We start from the raw sequence: 21961 nt of genomic DNA, 5'->3' as shown, positions 1-21961 counted from the left end.
GCAAACAAGCAAACACACAAACAGACATTCTTCTTTCGCGGAAAGTTAATTAGAGGTTGCTTTTTTGCAGAGAGCAAAAGCCAGCGTGTTTTTTATATTTTACGTATAGATTTTATAAAATTTACAAATTTTTGATTAACAAACTCTACGATTTGAAAGCGAGCAGTAGCAACACCTTTCGAAATATGCAAAAATTAGCGCTTTCAGAGTTTTTAATTAATATTTCGGCTGATTAACGTCATACGATGATGGGAATCACCGAAATGGCTTCCCAGGAATTTCGGGAATAATGCAATTAATGTTTGGCAATGCTATTTTTATTTCATCGTAAAACTTGGAAATTTTTTGTTAACAAACTTTTTGTTAAGGATTTGAAAGCGAGCTTTGGCAACACATATCGAAATAAAGCAGATTTTCATCTCCAGCTTGCGAAATTGTTGACATTCGGAAAAAATGAGAGCGAAAATGATCGTTTTTCCTAGTTTTTAATTAATATCTCTGATTTTAGCTACTCTTTTTTGGAAAAAAATAGACGTGGACATTTTCCAGGACCCAGAAAAAAAAATGGTAGAAAGTTTGGTGGCCGGTTCTTAGAGAGTTTGTGGGGTGGTAGAAGGCTAGGAAATCGTCTGCCTAGCATGTCCCAAACATGCTGTATTGGCTTCATGCTCGGACAACATGCTGGCCATTCCAACATTCTGATTCCTTCCTCGAAAAAGAAATCATTCACCAAGTTACAACGATGTGTCCTGCAATTTTCGTCCATTAGAATGAAGTCATCTGCAATTGCTGTAGCGTAAAGGATTGCAATAGGCCAGCATAGACCATCACTCCATTACGACCAAATCTGAAACCTCTGTGCAAGAAAGCAGGATAATTTATTGAGTAAATGAGTTGCGTCCTATTCATTGCGATAGATCTATTGCTCTTTGTTACGAACCCTTTTATAACTTCGACAAAAAATGAAAGCATTGTTTAAGATACGAGTGTTTAGAAACGTAATGTGGTTAGAATAATAAAGAAATATAACATTTATTAACGATGGAAGAATTACTACATTGCATATTATAATTGTCTTATCAAACAATATCGGGATGTAAAAGAACAATTATAACGGATAATGATAGTTTTTGCAGGAATACCAATGACTGTTACACAATGATATAATGTTGTTTTAATAATAAACATAATGTTTTTAATATATATATACACTCATGTCCATAAATTAAGGATAATGCAAAATCAGGCAAAGAAAAAGTTAGAAGCAAAACAAATTTGACTTATTTGTAAAGCTTATTTATTAAACAAAAGTTAAAGAGCAAAAAAGGATGCTATATATCTGATATTATTAAAAAAATTAGCGATTTTTTCTTCCTAGAGCAAATTACAAAAAAAAAAAAAAAAAAAAAAAAAAAAAAAAAAAACTATTTACAAAAAAAAACAATATTACATGGTTGGTATGATTGTTAATACATTGTATGACTCCCAGACGATGCAATACAGTCCGTACAACGCCCAGGCATACTGAGTATCAAATTATCGATCTGATCTTGGAGGATATTACACCACTCAAAAAGCAATGCTCTCCGAAGTTCCGGTAGACATGTAGGAGGAGTTTGACGGGCTGCAACTCGTCGGCCAAGTATGTCCCACACGTGCTCTACTGGATTCAAGTACGGTGAGAATGCTGGCCAGTCCATACGGGTGATATCCTCCGATTGAAGGCATTCACTTACGATGTTTGCAGGGTGAGGACGGGCGTTGTCATCCATAAACACAAATTGTGCGCCCATGGCGCCCCGAAACAAACGTACATCTTGTTCCAGAATGACGTCCCGATAGATTTGACTTGTCATGATTCTAATTTGACAATGCAGGTCAATTCTGGAACCCAGAATAATTCCACCCCAAACGAGCACTCCTGCACCACCGTAACGGTGTCGTTCAATGATGTTTTCAAGTTGGTAACGGGTATCTGGAGCTCTCCATATGACTGCAAGCTAAACCTGGACTCGTCGGAAAACATCACACAAGCCCACTGTTGCGGTGTACACAATACATGCTCTCTAGTCCAGGCTAACCGCAGGCGACAGTGAGTTGCAGTAAGTGGAACGCATCTGACAGGTCTACGAGCATATAGACGAATCTGCCCTAAGCGTCTGTACACGGTCTGCCTTGAAATTGTCGTACCAGTGGCTGAAGAGAGCTGACGAGACAGGTCTGAGGCTGTGCTCCTCTTGTTTCTTTTGGCAATAACTGGCAAATACCGGTCCTTATTCGGCGTTGTAACTCTTGGGCGACCTGTGCTGTAATGTCTACTCACATTAACATCATCTTGGAATCGTTGTTGCCAAAGCCTGGAGATGACACTCTGGGCAATTCCAAGTTCTTCTGATACTTCCAGTTCCGTACGCCCACATTCCAGACGGCTGATAATTCTACCACTTAAAAAATCATCCAAATGCGTCCTTTGTGTCATAACTATTCGGTTGTTGCACTGAAATGCTTATAAAGCGCCTGCGAACAATTTTACTTCTTTGCCTGTATTCCTTATATATCACTGTCTTACACTCTCGTCATTGTGACGTACCATCGGTGTCATCTGGTTATTTCCTGAAATTTGCATATGATTCTTGAAGATGTGTGTAGTTATTTTACAGGTGATATATTTATTTTAAAGTTCAATTTCCGCGTGACCCCGAATTATCCTTAATTTATGGACATGAGTGTATATATATTAAGAAAACTTTAATAAAAATCTCGTTATTTTAAATGCATCCACAAAAAACTTCACTGAACACTTTTGATAAATGCTTGCAAATTAAAAATTTATTCAATCAGCTACACACAGTTCTTTAAAATAACGAAAAATAATTCAAAATGAAGCAGATGATAAGTAAATGCTTTGTAAGAATAGTTTTTGTTGAGTTTTTTTTCCTTAAAAATTTTAACAAAATTTCCCTCGCATTCAAATTGCATAAACTGGCGCTCAGTAATGAGAAAACTTGTCCCGTAAAAGTGATGTTTACGAATATTTCGGAAGAATTAACGAATAAATTTAATTTAAGGGATGAAAAACTGCTTTTTGGAAAAGAAATGTGACAACTCTAAGAGTAGTAATTTGATTTCCGCATAAAATTCGTGATGGCACTTGACAAGTTAATTTGAATTGAGTTTTTAAGTGGGCAACAAATACTGTGTTTCTAGTGAATTTCTACGACCCTCAATTCTCATTAACTTCAAGGCTAACTAACCACAGCTGAAAATTGTATCAACCAAAACTTTCAGAAAAGGAAGTTATGCGGAATTAAGAAGATGAAAGCTTTTAGATGGAAATATTGCAAGCAAGTTTTAGCAATAACAGACTGATAAATTTAATTATTATACACGGCCATTCAAAAAGACTAACCCGATTTCTAATGGTTTCATTTATTTTCCAAATTGCAAATGCAAAGTAACATGTAAAGAATGAAATGAAAGGAAAATTACTCAATTGTTAATTTGTGATTTCTTTAATCCGCCGTATAAGTACATCGGTAAACAGTGGTAGAAGTTTCCTGAGATGACTACCTATTCAGCATCACAAGTAATTATTTTTATATGACCTTTAGCGAAATATATATAAATGGGACTTTTAAGGTAGGCATTAATATGTTGGAGATATAGGCAAAGTTTAGATTTCGAAAGAATAACAAGAATAATAATTATCTTAAAAAAATAAAATCTGAAAGGTTTCAGATTTTAAATTACGTCCATAATATATTTTTAACATTCTGTCTGTTACCTTTATTTATTAAATATTATGTTCTTCGCACTTAAACCATAAAATTCAGTTCAAGAGCAATACAGAAAAATAATTTTAAATTAAGCAGATCTATAGAATTTCCGATACACAGTCTCGCGCGCTGGAGATAAAAATGTTTTTTCTGTACAGTATTGCTATTGCTCGCTTTGAAATCCTTCAGTTTGTGAATCAAAAATTCGTTAAAGTTTTACAAAATAAGAAATTGATAATAAAACAAATTCCAAGTTCGGGCTTCCGGATGCCCATATTCATAGTAGGATTACATCATTTAAAATTGGATGGCTGTAGGTACCGTTGTTTTATCACAATGCGAGAAACATACATACATTTATACAGATTCTTCATTATTTAATTTCTTTAAATATAATACGTGGTTACAGTTTGAAATGTGATACAGCTTTAAGATTTCAACGCAAAATGCCAAAATAAAAACAATAGTCCCTCAGCAATAAAGCCTCTTTGGACTAAAAATAATATATCATTATAATGATATTTAATATAATATAATATATAATTGCGACAAGCATCAGCCATGAAAATTCCTTTAATGCAACAGGCGCTGATCACTGCAGCAGATAACATCGCAATTTAGCAATAGAACCTCTATTAGCATTTATGTCAGGGGAGTTCTATGCTTTATATATTGTTACGAAATGTCCAGGCGCGGTAAGATGGCTTCCCCGCAAAGAAGGTTTAGGGTTGCTATAAAATGACAAGTCAAGGCAAAGTTGCTACGTTTGGCGAGAAATCGCCTTTTTGGCGACATTTGGCGGCAAAATTGGCGATATGCCATGGACGGATGGAGAACCTTCTGGTCATAATAGTCATAATACAGGGAAGACCCAATCCTCCTAGTCCCACTGGACCATATGACCATAAAGGGTCGACCCCCTCAAGACCACAGAACCTTCTGGTACGAATTCTTACCGGCTTAGCCCAGAATGTTCTCGAACACAAGCCAAAAACTATATAAACTCTGCTGGTACGCGGAGAGTGAGTGCGAGATGGTTAGTCGTGCATCGCGAGTATCGAGGAACTTGGAGAATTGAAACTTGGAGTTTCGAGAACGACTGAGCAGAGTCGGAAGCTGTTCTCTGGTGCTTTGCAGTGAAGCTGTCTTCACCGTGATAGCCTCAGGGCTGTGTCGCTGATTGTTCCAGGATTGTATAGTAGATCTTCGACGACTGTAAAACGTGACTTTGGAGCTGTCCTGATTAATACCGGCCAATAAAGTGTGTTTCGATATTCCATCAAGTGCTGTCGTCGTTATTCACTCCAAATCTACGAACCCCGTACGAACGTGAAGGAAGAAAATAACGTACAATATTCTTTAGTAACAAACATTCACTTCGAGTGCCATTTCTTACCTAATAGCTGGGCTTCAAAACATTGACAGTGGTCACTGGACGACTTTCAAATTATAAGCTTACTGAAATAAATATTATTTTATTTTGGTTCAAAACATCTACCCCCGTCCGCCCAAAAAACATACGTGAAAGTAAACGGGACAGTCCTCGCAAAGGAAAACAAGAGACTACTGCTCCGAAGGCTTAAACAATTGACAAGGGGGGGGGAAGAAGTTTCTTTTCGAAACAACTTCTTTAAGTTTCTATTGGGAACAACTTCTTTCATTTTTTGGGGGAACAACTGAAATAAAGATGAAAGTTTTGTGAATAAACTTACAGGACCGAAGAAATTGCTGTCCATACTATGGGATGCGTGATCTCCTTCTACCCAGCAATGCCCCAATGGTATGGAGACGTATCTTCCTCTGTTTATTGACCTAATGTTGAGATTAAAAATTAGAAACTCATTGGCATTCGAACAAAGCAAAACATAAGAATAATGATTACTTCCTTCAGATGTCATTACCATTCAATAATATTAAAAACGAATTTTAAGAATTTAATGACTGACTAAAGATTTCAAGAATTTAGTGATATTTGCCTGCATTATTTACTTAGCACTACAGCACCTGAACTATTAGTACAGTTGAAAGCAAATATAACTAGTTTAAACATTTAATGCTGCATTGAAACATTTTTTCAGTATAACAATAAAAGAATATTACAGCCCTGTGTTTCAATGACCCGCCTTCCATTTAAAGGCAAAATATACAAGGCTTATGTGATAGTTTTATTGACTATTGATAATTTATAAAAAACTAAAAAAACTGTATTTAAGTAAAACATTAATACTTTGAACTCTCTGTGATGCCCAGAATATATCTTGAACATTTTAAGAACGCCTCAGAGTGACAACGAGAGAGCACCAATATTAATCACTGTAACCTCTTTGGGAGATATTGGTAAGTGTAATACAAGTGCGTGAGCCACCGTGACTCTCTTTCGGGAACTGACAACGAATTTGTGAAGTAAAATTATCAAAAAAAAAATGTTTCGAAGTGATTACATAGCAGGAAAGAGGTTAGTCTGAATATGTTACACATACTGATTAGTCAACCATATTATACTAATTATTTGAATGCTAAATCATCTGCCTTATTTTTTATTTAAAAAAATTAAAAGAATTTTCTAGTGTATGACATTGTAGAGGCATTGGGCATGTTTTTGGAAGCAGGAGAATTGAAAAATTAGCAATGCCTTCGCCGGGAATCGAACCGCGGACCTCTGAAATACGCGTCCAGCGTGCAGACCACCACACCACGAAGGCATGCCAAGAAAGCGGGAGAAATACCTTATAACAAATTATGCACCGCTAAAATAAAAAGCTGCTCTCTGTGACATTAATTTTGAAGGAACAAGCGGTTCATTTGTTTGTGGTCTAAACGCAGTTAACTGGCGATAAGCAAATATTAGATAATTAATTACATCATTAAGGGATAATGCAAACTGGAAACACGACAAACAGAATTAGAATGCAGAAACATATTTATTACTAGCTCTCAGAAAGAAAAATATCGCGCAGTGATAAAACACTGTCAATCATTAACGGACTGTAAAATGTTATGTAAGAGAGAGTTTCTGTAGGATCAAGACTATTTTCAGCTAAGGAGTGAAGGCAGCGTCGGATGGACAGCTCCCAATAGCAATTCTACAATTAAGTGAGAAACACGCAAATAATACTCCATTTACCGTTTACACTGCCATAAAGAATTTTTTCTAATAGGGGGACCGGAAAGTAATGTCGCTTTCTTACATTAAATTCAAACGAATACATTTTTGACAAGTTTTTATTTTTAATCAATAATATAATCACCCTCGTTAACAATAACCTTTTGCCATCTAATGTGCAGATTTTCAATCCCGGACCGATAAAAATCAATTGGTTTTTGGGTAAAATATCTCGAGAGGACATTTTGGACATCATCCAAATTTTCAAATTTTTTGCCGCTAAGAAAATTTTGTAGGGATCCGAATAAATGGAAATCTAATGCTGCGATATAGGCCGAGTATGGTGGGTGAGTATGGCAGTACCTCCCACCCAATTCATTAATTTTTTTCAATGTTCGTCTTGCACAGTGCGGTCTTGAATTGTCGTGTTGCAGAATGATGTCTTTTCTATTGACAATGATATTTTTCGATTAAAGATTGGTTCACTCCATCCAATTGTTCACAATAAAGGTTTGCATTAACAGTTTGTCCAGGTTTCAGCAATTCAAAATGAACAATTCCGCGAATACTCCATCAAACACCCAGAAGCGCCTTTTCGGGATGTAAACCCTTTGTAACCCCTATTAACACTGCCTTTTGAGTTTTGGATTATCATATAGGACTTATTTTTTTGTCTCCACTAATCAAACGATCAGAAAACGGTTCTTTATGGTGCCGTTGAAGCAATACGTTTTATGTGATGGATAGGTTGGCTTTGCTCTTTTCGGACAGATTATGGGGGACTCAAACACCTGCTTTGCTTATTTTTCCATTCTGCTTTAAATGTTCTTGGATGGTCGACCAAGGTTGGTTAAGAGTGTCTGACAAGGAATTTCCACTTCTGCCCTTAGCATGTTGTTGTCGACATGCGCAGAAACGACATTACTTTCCGATCCCCCTATTAGATACGTATTAAAACGCTGCGTAGACATCCACCATCTGCAAAACTGCCACAGATGTCACAAGGATGGGAAAATTATTTATACATTTTAGGCATCTAAGGCGAGAGAGCTCCAGCGTCTTTCAAAGAAAGGGCGACATAACGCACTTTGCGTTCCCTTTAAGATAAGAGGCTCGCACTCAACGCTTTTCTTATAGGTGACAGTCCGAACTCCGTCGGATTGGGATTGTATCAGACAATTGGATTGTATCTCGTCTGAGCAGGCTTCATCGGAAAAGACCCTTTGGATCCTAGAATTGTGTTGTTCAGAAAGGATGAACCTCGATTTCATCTCTGTGCAGCTGAATGTCTTCGTGTTGTCTTCTCGAGATCCGAACGGATGGTTCAGATACCAGAAAGATGAAATTAAGCCATAGAACTTTCCTTTCAGATCGATTCAGTTCGAAGTGATGGCATGCTTACGTAGAGAACTTTTTATGGTGGTACTTTAAACCATTTTGTGTGCCCCTAGAAAAACTAGGAACTTTACTAACTACCGTACTGTTCCAGCTGATCATCTGTACCCATTTATGTCTATGGTGTTTCATGGTTTAAGTGAGAATAACAGATTTAATAAATAAAGGTAACACACAAAACGTTAAAAAAACAGTCCCTCTGGGCATAATATAAAATCTGAAACAGTTCATTTTTTATTTTTAATTTAATTTTTTAAACTTTTACTGTGGTTATATTTATCATTATATGAAAATTTACGCTCGCGATTACTTCATTTAGACGATTTATGGAAGAATACTGTTTTTGAAAGAGTGATCATAATGAGGCCAAGTGTTACGGCAATTAAGATTTAAACTAATACGACAGGAAAATTCAAAGTCACTTAGACATGCAAATTTTAGCATCACTTCTGATCAGCTGATTAACCAAGATGACACATGCTGAATGAAATAAGTAAATGGATCATTTATTTGAGCGAGTTTACTCTTTTCACTAACAAATTTGATCGATTTCAGAATTACTGAATGTACGAACTGTACCGTCATTGCATCACAATGACAATTTGTGTAAATCGGTAAACTGAATTTCTTAAATATTTCTTATAATTAGAAAAACATTGTATATTTTCCTCCTAAGCTCGCAACAGAATCATAGCAAAAAACTTAATCATTTTTTACTATTTCTTTAACTGAAACTCTTGGGATTTAAGAATAAGGGAATCAATTGACGCTTAGCAACAAAGAATCTGGAATGTTGCATCGAATCGAGTTAAGGGCCTACAGCGCCACCTAACGGATACAGAGAAATCTTTCGAAAAGTCATTTTCACGGAATGCACCAACACGAAAATCTAATTTATGCAAAATCCTAAGCAGAAAAAACTGCTTCGTAATCGAGAAATTACTAGAGAGATGGAACTATCTTTTTCTTTTGCATTCTTGAAACATTTTTTCCCATTATTTAGGGTATTAAAGGCTTAAAGAATTCGAATATTTTTAACGGTGTGACGCATTTCAAAAGCATACAGCCAAATCTACTATACTAGAGTTTCTTGCATTTTTTTTCCTGACACAAATGTTTCTTTGATGTGATTTAAATTATAGCCACCACAGAAATCGCTGTTTTTTCTCTCATATATTTTCGTAGGATTAATATCATAGGATGAAAACAGCTAATGCGTTCAAGGTTGACAGGAAAGTTAAATTAGAGAATTTATTCCATTCTGCAATACGTTTTATATATGAGTTCCTTTTTACAGCATTCTGATAAAATGCATAGGCTCGGAAAGGAACAAAGAAAAACAGAACTTTTTCCCATTTAACATAAATATCTGAAGAAATGTGTCTAAAAGACAGAATGCTCACAAATCATAGAAACATTTTTAATAATTTATTATGAGGGAAGGAATACAGATTATACAGGAAAGAAAGAAATTGGAAAGAAACAATATGTAGGTTTCTCCTCATTAAAACCTCACAAGCATCCAATGCAGAAACGACATGTCATTCAATTTGTAGAGACATTAGGTTAATTTTGGAAGCCGGAGAGATGAAAAATTAGCTACTGCTTTCGCCGAGAATCGAACCACGGACCTCTGGAATACCGGACCAGCGTGCAGAACCACTACATCACGAAGGCACGCTAGGAAAGCGGGAGAAATACCTTATATACTCCCCTTTTTAAAGGGCGACTGGGGTTTTTAGGGGACCCGATCGCCAAATCCTGGGTGTGGAGAATCCTCATCCAACACGCTTTTAGTTCAGGCGCCACTCTAGAGACATTAGGATTTTTTTGGAAGCAGGAAATATGAAAAATTAGCAACGTCTTCGCCAGGAATCGAACCACGGACCTCTGGAATACCGGCCCAGCGTACAGAACCACTACACCACGAAGACACGTCAAAGAAGGCGGGAGAAATACCTTATAAATTAATGTTCACAGAGTAAATTGTTTTAATGTGAGTGTTTTCCCCAAAGGATGATATTTATTGTAACATTTCTCAAACTACGAGTCATGAAAATATTATTATTTATTTAAATATACCTATCAAATTCCTACTGTTATCTCATACTCTCCCTATATCTTGTTCAAATTTTTAATCGTTAATAAAAATACGTTTTATTCATCCACACACGTTCAGATACATTTTTTAACTTGTAGTGGATGACACTTAATGTTAATACTTTATATTCACATATTAAATTTTTTTAAAATTTTTTGTATTTTTAAAATTTTTCTTTGTTGACCTAAGTAGCAGTTGACTTAAAAAATTTGTTTATTTAATTAATTATTTATTAATTAATTTTCAATCGTAAATAAAATACTTTTTATTCATCCACTCAAGTTCAAATACATTTTTTTAAACTTGTAGTGGATGACACTTGATGTTAATACACTTTTTTTCACATATTAAATTTGTTTTTAATTTTTATTACAAAAATTTGTTTTGTATTTTAATTTTTTTTTTAATTTTTCTTTGTTGAGCAAAGTAGAAATTGACTTAATTTTTTTATACATTACTTGTTACTATTGAGGAAAGGTTTCCTCAAAAATTTATTATATATTTACCATGAAGCAGAGAATGCATTTTGCTTTGAGATCATGTAACATGAGTTTATGAAGCATACAATGATTAATTCCATCATTAACTAAGGTACAGCTAGTAAAAACTGTTTATGTTATTGCAGTTATGTTTACCCTGTAAGGTTACCTATCATTTGAAATTAAACATAATTTTTAAATGTTGCTTTCCGTTTTTCAGTCAACCATGGTTATCTAATTCAACATGAAATAAAAATCCATTTGATGGATTATCCACTTGAAGTTAAAGTTAAAATTATAATAAAGATTTTAATTTAAGGATTAAAATATATAAGCCGTGCATTTATTAAAGGGTAAGGTAAGTGTTCGAACAAAAACCTGCTTTTCAAGATAAATGGGGATTTACAAGATGTGGCACTAAAGAAACGAGACTGGTCCAATAAATCATCACACTTACATAATCAGTTCTCCGTGACATTATCAGCTTGAAAGTAGTTCCCTTCAGCATTCACACGCTTCTGAATTCGCTGCTGCCATTGCTGGTAACAGTTCTGGAACGATGTTTTTGGAAAGCCCTTCAGGAGATTCTCCGTTTTTGACTGAACCTCTTCAGGTCAGGTAAAATGGGTTTCCTTTAAGTAAGATTTAACTTTAGGAAATAAAATAAAGTCCTATGGAGCCAAATCAGATGAATAAGGAGGATGCCCCATCACAGTAATGTTTTTTCTGGTCAGAAAGTGCTTGACAGATAGGGCCGTGCGGGTTACAGCCGAAAACATCGCGGCAAAAACATCGCGGACGAAAATGTCGCGGAGAAAACAACGCAAGGCGAAAACGTCGTGCTACAAAACATCGTGGGAGAAAACATCGCAAAGAGAAAACATCGCAGTCCTAAAACATCGTGGTACAAAACATCGTCGTCGAAAATAAAGCGGTTCAAAAACTTCGCAATTTAAAAACATCGTCGAAAATATCGTGGTAAAAAATAAAGTATCTACAAATCATCGCATGACGATAACATCGCAGACATGCTTTTTTCATACATGCTTTTCGCAAACATGCGTTAATAACTGTAAATTGATATTCGCATAATGATTTGTGAGCGCAAAATGTAAAGAAGGATAATTTTTACTTTCACATTTTTTTTATTAACTAATAATTTTTTTCTGAAAAAGTAAGAAGGAAACTTAAGCATAGCAAATTAATGCAACTTATAGCAATTAATAGAATTTTAAACTGACATAGTTAACTAACAAAGGCCATTAATAAATCATTTTTTATAAAGTTTTTACTGGTAATTTTTCATGAAAAGTATAATCTATAAGTTGCATTTAATTTTCTATGCTTAAGTTTCCTTCTTACTTTTTCAGAAAAAATTTATTAGTTAATAAAAAATGTGAAAGTAAAAATTATCCTTCTTTACATTTTGCGCTCACAAATCTTTATGAGAATATTCATTTACAGTTATTAAAGCATGTATGGAAAAAGCATGTCTGCGATGTTATCGTCATGCGATGATTTGTAGATACTTTATTTTTTACCACGATATTTTCGACGACGATGTTTTTAAACTGCGAAGTTTTTGAACCGCTTTATTTTCGACGACGATGTTTTGTATCACGATGTTTTAGGACTGCGATGTTTTCTCTTTGCGAGGTTTTCTCCCACGATGTTTTGTAGCACGATGTTTTCGCCTTGCGTTGTTTTCTCTGCGACGTTTTCGTCCGCGATGTTTTTGCCGCGATGTTATCGGCGGACACCGGCCGTGCGAGCAGGTGCATTGTCCTGGTGCAACACCCATCCACCCCTCAAGAACTGCGGCCTATTTTTTTTTCTAATTTTTTCACGAAGTATTTTTTTTTTTTTTGTACTTCAATGTAGTAGTGTTGATTAACAGTCTGACCACCAAGAACCCTTTCAATCATGATGAACGTGCTGGGCTCCACACTATCCGTTTTCCCTGAAAACCGCTTATGCCATTCAAACATACGTGCATGAGACAAAGTTTCATCTCCATAAGCCTCGGCTAACATCTTTTCTCTACATATAATAAAAAAGTCTGTCTGTGTGTGTGTGTGTCTTTGGTTCGCGCTGCGCGTAAGCTAATAAACCACGGCTACGAAATTTGGTACATAGGTGCATCTAGACAAGAGACAGTGCACCTCGAAGCGATTTTTTCGAAAATCGAATTAATTTTTTTTTTTTTTTTAATTTTATGTTTTGTGATGAAATCGCGTCATTTTGAGACATAATGGGCTATAGGAAAGCGAAATTTTACTCTACACACTTCATTTCCAAATCGTCATGAAACGTAGGCACTTAGCTATTTTACGAACTTAAAATAAATTTCGTGTTTCAATAAATCGATTCAATACGAATTTATTTAACAAAGGGAGCTTAACACCTTTTCAACAGGATTTTTTCTAAAAAAGTTTATTTTTAAAAATGTACAGTTTATTTTTCTTTGATTTTTGGACACTTTAAACTTTCATCCTTGCGACTGATTTTGCAAAACGAATTTTGGAAATTTGGTATTTTAAAAAAAAATTAAATGAAGCTTCCGAGTACACTTCTCACATCTCTAAAAATGTGATTTTGGCAACAATTTTTCTGTATTATTGTTGTTGATAGATTTTTGATGAAATCGCATCATTTTGAATAGTTTCATTCTTTTAGAAATATGGATTTGGCATCAATTTTTTCATCGTATTTTTTATGTCACTGTTTTTAAAAGATTGGCATATTTGATTGTCATTTTTACTTCCTTGTACGAAGTAAAAAGGAAGTATTGTAATCGCGAAAAGTTTCAGGCAGCATATTTCAACGAAAAATCCATTTTGACCGCTATCGAATGCAATTTAACGATGTTTTTGCGTGATATCTGTACGTAAGGACAGAATAAAGGACTCGTTTCCTACAAAAAAAAAAAAAAAAAATTATAAAACTGCTTTAAAATTAATTCTCAAGAGAATGTTTCGTGGCGTCTCTCGCCTAACTCAAAAACGTGTACCCTCAGAACATTGAAATTTTGTATATAGGACTGCTATAACATGTAGATGTGCACCTCGTATTTTGGTTGCAATCGGCCGCACCAAACGTATATAAATATATTTATATATATATATCCACTCTGTTACCCGGCTCAGTGATCTCAGTTTCTTTACTCTTATATGTTTGTGAATTGTACGTTTTTTGCTTTAAAAATGATTGAATTATGTTTTTCTTATCTTCCGGTTAAGGTTTTTATGCCTTTAGTAAATCTGTATGCAATATTTTTAGAATTATCAACAATTTTAAAGTTGTCTAAGTGCCGCTAAGCCTTTTTTTAATGGCGGCCATTGATGTTTACATTTTAAACAGGCGACCAGTGGATTTGTTGCCAATGTAGAGAAACTTAGCTTCACAACAACAAAGAGAAACTTGGCTTCGCAACAACAAAGATAACGCATTCATTTATTATTGCCAATTAAATCATGCTTAATCCTTTCTGGAATTTTTTCGAGGAAATAAGTGTTTAAGATTTACTTCGTAATTTTTAATATAGATATTTTGAGTTTTTATGTATTTTTGACTTCTCGCGAAGTGAGAACTGAATTAATTAAATGAGAAATACTCAATCGTCTGTGAAAAACTGTTTCTTTTTTGTTTTGTTTGCTTAATTTCTTTCATACATTATTCTAGCTTTATTATAGTATTTGAATAGAGCATGTGGCAATGATTAGATAATTCTATTCTTTAAATGATATAAATTTTGTGCATTAGGAGTTATAACATGAACGAAATATATAAGTTAACTGTTATATAATTATTGGATTATATAACAGTTAACTTAGTTTCCGTTATATAATTATTATATAAGTTAACTGTTATATAATTATTAATACTGTTAAGTGAATCTAGCGCCAGAGTGTCGCTATGATAAACAAATACTAGAGTGAATTTTAAAGAATGCGTTTATTCTATTGTGGTTTATGCGCTGTCGGCGAAGTAGATTTAATTCAATCCAATAAGATTAAATGAAATGCAAGAAAAAATGCCTATAATTTAATATTCCAATTTAATGTTCCAATACAAGGAAGTCATGTAGTGTACACATCAGATTTTTTTTATATATAATACATTTTTAATGTTTTTTTTTTTTTTTTTTTTTTTTGGTAAATTTGTTCTGCAGAGTAAAATTCTGTGCGAAATTTTTTGCTTTTTGAGTTTTTTTCATGTTATCTTTTGCTTATTTCACTATTTGTAAGATACTGAAAAGTTTTGCATGATCTATTTTTATTCAACGGAAAGTTGGTTAATTTTTTATTAGGATAATTAATATTTGCATTAAGGGATATAACTTATTTCATTGTAATTTTTTTCTCTTGAAAATATAAGATAAAATATCATTAATTATACTCTGCTTTTAAGAATTTTTTGTTTCTTGTATTCTTTTATGTTATTTATTGCTCATTTCACCGTCTTTAAGATATTGAAAAGTTTTGAGTGATTGTTTTAGGAAACAAAATTCTTAACCTCCTTTATACCATTTGAGATCTTAAGATTTTGCAAAGGAAAGTTGGTTAATTTATTTATTAGGATAATTACTATTTGCATTAAGGAATATTGCTTGCTTATTTAATTGTAATTTTGTTATACGTAAAACCTTTTTACTTCCTTGTACGAAGTAAAAAGGAAGTACTGTAATCGCGAAAAGTTTCAGGCAGCATATTTCAACGAAAATATCCCATTTTGACCCCTTTCAAATGCAATTTAACGATGTATTTCCGTGATATCTGTATGTACGAACAGAATAAAACACTCTTTTCCTCCAGAAAAGTTATAAAACTGCTTTAAAATGAATTCTGAAGAGAATTTTTCGTGGCGTCTGTACGAACGTATGTACGTACGTGCGTACGTACGTATCTCGCATAACTCAAAAACGAGTAGCCTCAGAAGGTTCAAATTTTGTATATAGGACTGCTATAACATGTAGATGTGCACCTCGTATTTTGGTTGCAATCGGCCGCAGCAAACGTATATAAATATATTTATATATATATCCACTCTGTTACCCGGCTCAGTGATCTCAGTTTCTTTACTGTTATATATTTGTAAATTGTACATTTTTTGCTTTAAAAATGATTGAATTATCTTGTTCTTATCTTCCGTTGAAGGTTTTTATGCCTTTAGTAAATCTGTATGCAATATGTTTAGAATTATCAACAATTTTAAAATTGTTTAAATGCCGCCGCTAAGACTAATAACGTTTTTGATGGCGGCCATTGCTCTTGTTTACATTTGAAACAGCAGGATAGCGGATTTGTTGCCAATATAGAGAAACTTAGCTTCGCAACAACAAAGATAACGCCTTCATTTAATATTTAAATCATGCTTAATCCTTTCTGGAATTTTTTCAAGGAAATAAGCGTTTAAGATTTACTTCGTAATTTTTAATACAGATATTTGAGTTTTTATGTATTTTTGCCTTGTCGCGAAGTGAAAACGGAATTAATTGAATGAGAAATACTCAATCGTCTGTGAAAAACTGTTTCTTTTTTGTTTTGTTTGCTTAATTTCTTTTATACATCGTTCTAGCTTTCTTATAGTATTTGAATAGAACATGTGGCAACAATTAGATAATTATTTAAATGATATAAATTTTGTGCATTCTGAGTTATAATATGAACGAAATATAATACTGTTAAGTAAACCTAGCGCCAGAGTGTCGCTATGGCAAACAAAGTCAATTTTAAAGAATGCATTTACTCTATTGTGGTTTATGCGCTGTCGGCGAAGTAGTTTAATTCAATCTAATAAGTTTAAATGAAATGCAAGAAAAAATGCGTATAATTTAATATTCCGTAGAAGGAAGTCATGTGGTGTACACATCAGATTTTTTTTATGAAATTGTTCTGGAGAGTAAAATTCTACGCAGGTTTTAAATTTAACGTTTGGTGTTCCCTTCAACCATTTTTAAGGTACATTTAAAAGCCAAACGAAAGCTGGCAGCGAAGGTGCTAGTCGATAATAAAGCAACTTTCAAATTTTAAATGTGGGCTTCCAGATGTCCATATTCGCAGGAAATTCCCATAAAAATTCCTTTTTATGGGAATATGGGAATTCGCAGGAAATTCCCATATTCCCATAAAAAGGGAAGGAATCCTTTTATATAAAGAAAAAAATAAAAGAGGTCCGTCAGTTGCTTTCAAATCGTGCATGAGACCCACTGCTATCATGAAAGTTAACCTAGCAATTAGCTTTTGGAGAGGTATATTTTATTGTATTGATTCAGATTTTCCTTTCTATCCATAATACCATTAATTCAAGTTAATTAAGAGTTTCATTTCGCTTCGATGTCATTACCTTCCCGAAAAGCATAGATTACACAAGCGTGCTGCCGTTGCTGTATGTTCTAAGAAAAACCACGAGTAAAAAAAAAAATGGGAATAATTGTGATTATTATCTCTCAAACGCAAACTAATAGAAGTAAAATTGAGAAATCTCTTTGGCGCTTTAAATATGCAACATTTCTATGAAGATTATAAAAAGGTTACCTAAGAGTTAGAAACTTAGTCCAATCGATTCGCATAACATTTGCTAATAAACTATAAATTGCAATACACGGCACAGTATAAATTTATGCGCATATAAAATGCCTTATTCAGAATTTGAAATGGTAAGGTTTGATGAATACATTAGTCGTTTGAATGAACAATGAATGTGAAGCATCAGCATGGCGTTATTGCGATATTATTTGTTTCAAATGAAATTAAATCAAAGCTTAAAAATTAATAGAATTTAGAGCAGGTTTCTTAAACTGTGGGTCGCGACCCCTGTGGGGGTCGTGGGCCTTGTAGAAGGACGTCTCCAAAAATGTTAGCAGTTTTGATATTTCTTTAACTTATTATAATAATTTTACAATTACCAAATATTTTTACACTATTTATCTGAATAGATAAAGATAAAACAATACAGACAAAGAAAAAAAAAAACGTTTAGACGCATTTCTTTTTATAATATAAAAGTACATTTTTCTTGCTTTGCACGTGACGCTGTCATTTCGTCTGTCACTTATTTAAAATTTTCACATTGTCCTATGTCTTAAAGTTAGAAATTACAGTTAATGGCCTAAAGCTACAGTAGTATATTATAGTGCAAATGAAAAAATTGACAGTTTCACTCACGCGTGTGTCGGATTTGCGCCATGCTGATGGGGGTCCCACTAAAGTTTCATAAATATTATGGGGTCCTGGGGTCGCGAAAAGATCTCAGTCATAAAACGGGGTCGCGACTGAAAAAGATTTAAAAGCCCTGATTTAGAGCATGGTAAAATAATATTCACGATGTTTTTGGTTTGATATCTGACGATTGCAAACACACGACCGTCAGAGATCACATGATCATTTTATTTTCAACAACTTCAAAAGTGAATCGACGCACAAAGCCAAAACGAAATTAACATCCCTTCTGGTCAAATTGCCCCTTTGGCGCAAAAACAAGCAATTCGGCCAGCGGGAAAGAAGGCAAATTTTTCGGTGCACAAAACTAAAAATTTAGTTTGGTCCCACTTGGAAAAAGAGACTGAAAGGGCATAAACTGAATTTACTATTCTGCTAACTTTCAAATGTAAACAAATATGGTTGCTATGGTAGAAAAATTAGGCTTAGATGCATTTAAACAACTTTTAAATTGCTGATTATTTCAACGTTCTGAGGCTACTCGTTTATATATATATATATAAATTTATATATATAAATATATATATAATAAATTTATATATATATAGCGTTCTTTAGTTCTTTATTCTTTAGAGTGATACAATATATATATACACATACGTAACAGAGGTCACGGAAAAAATCTCTTCTAAATCTGTTTTAAATCCTTTTTTGCAACTCGTTTTGGGAAAAACAGTCCTTTATTCTGTCCTTACGTACAGATGTCACTTAAAAACATCGTTCAATTGCATTTGATAGCGGTCAAAATGGATATTTTCGTTGAAATATGACACACCAAAATTTCGCGATTACAATACTTCCTTTACTTCGTACAAGGAAGTAAGAAAGGATTTTTTCAGGCGACCTTATTGTCGTTTACAATTAATGATTTTTAGCTTAAATGAAAGCAATGCTACAAATGTTTAAGGTAACATAATGATAATTTTCTGAGAGATCTCACTATTCTTGCTGAATGCTGAGAAAAATATCCTTCTCCCTGATATGGAAATTTTTCGTAAATAGCCCCGTTTTTGCATAAGGCCTACTGACATGCCATTTGGCTCGAGTTCGGATTTCCCATCTTATGTGGAAATTTGATTGCAGTGAAGATTAAATAATCCTAACAGCTTTGTTCTGAATCTGAATGTAAATACCAGTAAATTGGTGTGTAATGTGCAGGCACCAATGAAAAAATGGATAGAAGTGTAGTGAATGGAGTGTAGAAGAAATGGACGTAGTTTTGCAAAAGAAATGCCTTTTGTGATTGATTCTCATGTTACCGAAATTAGAGAATATGCAAATAGATAGAAAAAATTCGTTGTAGTTGGTATGTTGTGATAACAGCAGTTTTCAGGAAAAGTTACCTTTATACTCGTATGTTTTGCGTCACTTTTTTGTTCGAACTGCCACCGTGGACTTCGATAAGAAATAGTAAACAGCCAGATTGTCTACGAGGCCTATTATATTCGAACAGTCGCTTTGTCTAATGCTTTTGATCTCCTAGAGTACATGGGAGGAACGAAAGAAAATTTGATCTGTCTCTGTCTGGGCGAAGAAAGGAAAGCGTGCAGTATAATTTTTATTTTTTTCTGCGGTTCTAACTGCCTTTCATGAAAATGGTATGATATACACCTCAGCCGATGTAAAACGACGTGAGAAGTTGTTGCGTCAAACATCAGTTTTAATTAATAATTAAGGTGTAGCGACATTAGGCATTTTTTGGAAGAAGGAAAGATGAACAATAGCAACCGCCTTCGCCTAGAATCGAACCAAGGACACGAAGGCACACCAGGAAGGCGGGAGAAATACCTTATATACTCCCCCTTTTAAAAGGCAACTGGGGTTTTTAGGGGACCCAATCGCCAAATCCTGGGTGTGGAGAATCCTTATCCAAACTCCTTTTAGTTCGGGCGCTACTGTAGACATATTACGATTTTTTTTAATCAGGCAAGATGAAAAATTAGCAACGCCTTCGCCGGGAATCGAACCACGGACTTCTGGAATATCGGCCCAACGTGCAGAACCACTACACCACGAAGTCATGCTAGGAAAGCGGGAAAAATACCTTATATACTCCCACTTTGTAAAGGGCGACTGGGTTTTTAGCGGACCGAATCGCGAAATATGGGGTGAGCAGAAATCATCATCTACGACCCTTCTAGTTCGGGGCTATTGTAGAGACATTAGGATTTTTTGGAAAAGACGGAGAGATGAAAAATTAACAACGCCTTCGCCGGGAATCGAACCACGGACCTCTGAAATACCCGCTCAGTGTGCTGACCACTACACCACGAAGGCACGCGAGGAAGGCGGGAGAAATACCTTACATACTCCCCCTTTTAAAGGGCGACTGGTTTTTAAGGGACACAATAGCCAAATCCTGGATGTAGAGAACCCTCATCCAAACCCCTTTTAGTTCGGGCGCCACTGTAGAGACATTAAGATTTTTTTTTTTTTGAAGCAGGCAAGATGAAAAATTAGCAACGCCTTCGCCGGGATTCGAACCACGGACCTCTGGATACTGGACCAGTGTGCAGAACCACTACACCAGGAAGGCACGCTATGAAGGTGGGAGGAAAACCTTAAACCTGAAATGCTTGCCAACGACACGCGTTTCCTCTGATCTTGGCCATTATTATCCATGACATCATTTTAGTAGTGAATACGACCTGGCAAGAGCTACACCAAACACTAACAACAATATCGTCTTCAGAAGCTCGAAGTACACTGAAAAACAAGCCAGAAAAATTGGTACAGAGGAATACAAAATACAAATGAAGAATACAAAGCACCGCTGCTGCGTTTCTTAATTCAAGAGTAGATTTTTACATATAACCATTTAAAAATTGAACCTTAAATACAAGAATTCGGACAAAATCTCAAACTTACAAAAGCAAACTGGTTATAAAAAATATGGCTGAACATAACCAAGATTGGATGGAAGGAATCATTTTACGTAAGAGTCATGCAACAGTGCCTCAAGCAGTACTAGAATGAATTCTATGCTAAGGCCTTTAGCAAACATCAGCATGATGACTGTACAATGTTCTCTCTATAATCTGGACCTTAGAAGCCGAAGCCTTATCCAAATATAGCCGAACTAATGCAAGATTAAGAACGAAGCAGCTCATTTGGACTTCCACTACTGAACACATGGTAACCGAAAACGAGCAACAGGGTTTGACTAGAAGCGATTCCTACTGCTTATAATACACTGGTTTTGCGTAAGCAACAATGTAAATTTTAATCAGATAGCCATGAAATTGTAGAAAAGGGGTTCTTGCGTTCAGTACAATGAATACACAGTTCAGTAAAAAGGTCATGCGTATGCAAATGTCAAGAAAAAAAGGTCACAAGCTATTTGAGCGTATGCAAAACGCGCACGGTCGGCGCGCTCAACTCGAGATTACCTTAAAAGGAAGGATGGAGATGCAATTAAAGACATTCACTGCAAGTACAAAAAGTTCTTTCGTGAAATATGGCTAGAAGAAATGATCTGGATGACTTCCCACGTGGAAGAATGATCGAAAATCTGGAGTAGGGGCGAAGTGTGACCAGTATAGCTGAAGAATTCGGAATCAACAAAAGTGGCGTTTCGTGCGTTTAGAAAGTCTTCCATACCAGAGGTACAGCTACTAAAAAGGTTGGTGGTGGCCGTCTCAGGAAAACAACTGCAGCAAATAACCGATATATAGTCCTGCAGACAAAAAGAGTCCGAAACCAGTCAGCAAGCGCCACAGCTCAACAACTGTGAACAGCAACGGGCGACACTTGTCGTGGTTTACTGTGTCCAAACACCTTCACAAAGGTGGACTATACGCCTGTCGTCCTGAACGCTGCATGCCTTTGAAATTTGGCCATCGGCATCACCGTTTTCAGTAGTGCAAGGAGCGCAAAAACTGGGCATC

General features: G+C 35.0%; 1 protein-coding gene across 1 annotated transcript in view; it reads right to left on the bottom strand.

Annotated features, from left to right (window-relative positions):
* The window catches only part of LOC146999390 (mitochondrial inner membrane protease subunit 2-like), a 315792-nt gene that overhangs the window by 24189 nt on the left and 269642 nt on the right, over nt 1-21961 (bottom strand). The window contains exon 3 of the mRNA XM_085823075.1: nt 5489-5588. Coding sequence (XP_085679201.1) covers nt 5489-5588 — 100 coding nt within the window. The remainder of the gene's footprint in view (nt 1-5488; nt 5589-21961) is intronic.

The sequence above is a fragment of the Stegodyphus dumicola genome, chromosome 1 (assembly GCF_044657685.1).
Source record: "Stegodyphus dumicola isolate Sdum_Otavi_A_Nest chromosome 1, ASM4465768v1".
Lineage (NCBI taxonomy): Eukaryota > Metazoa > Arthropoda > Arachnida > Araneae > Eresidae > Stegodyphus > Stegodyphus dumicola.
This window is presented reverse-complemented; position numbering and strand designations above follow the sequence as displayed.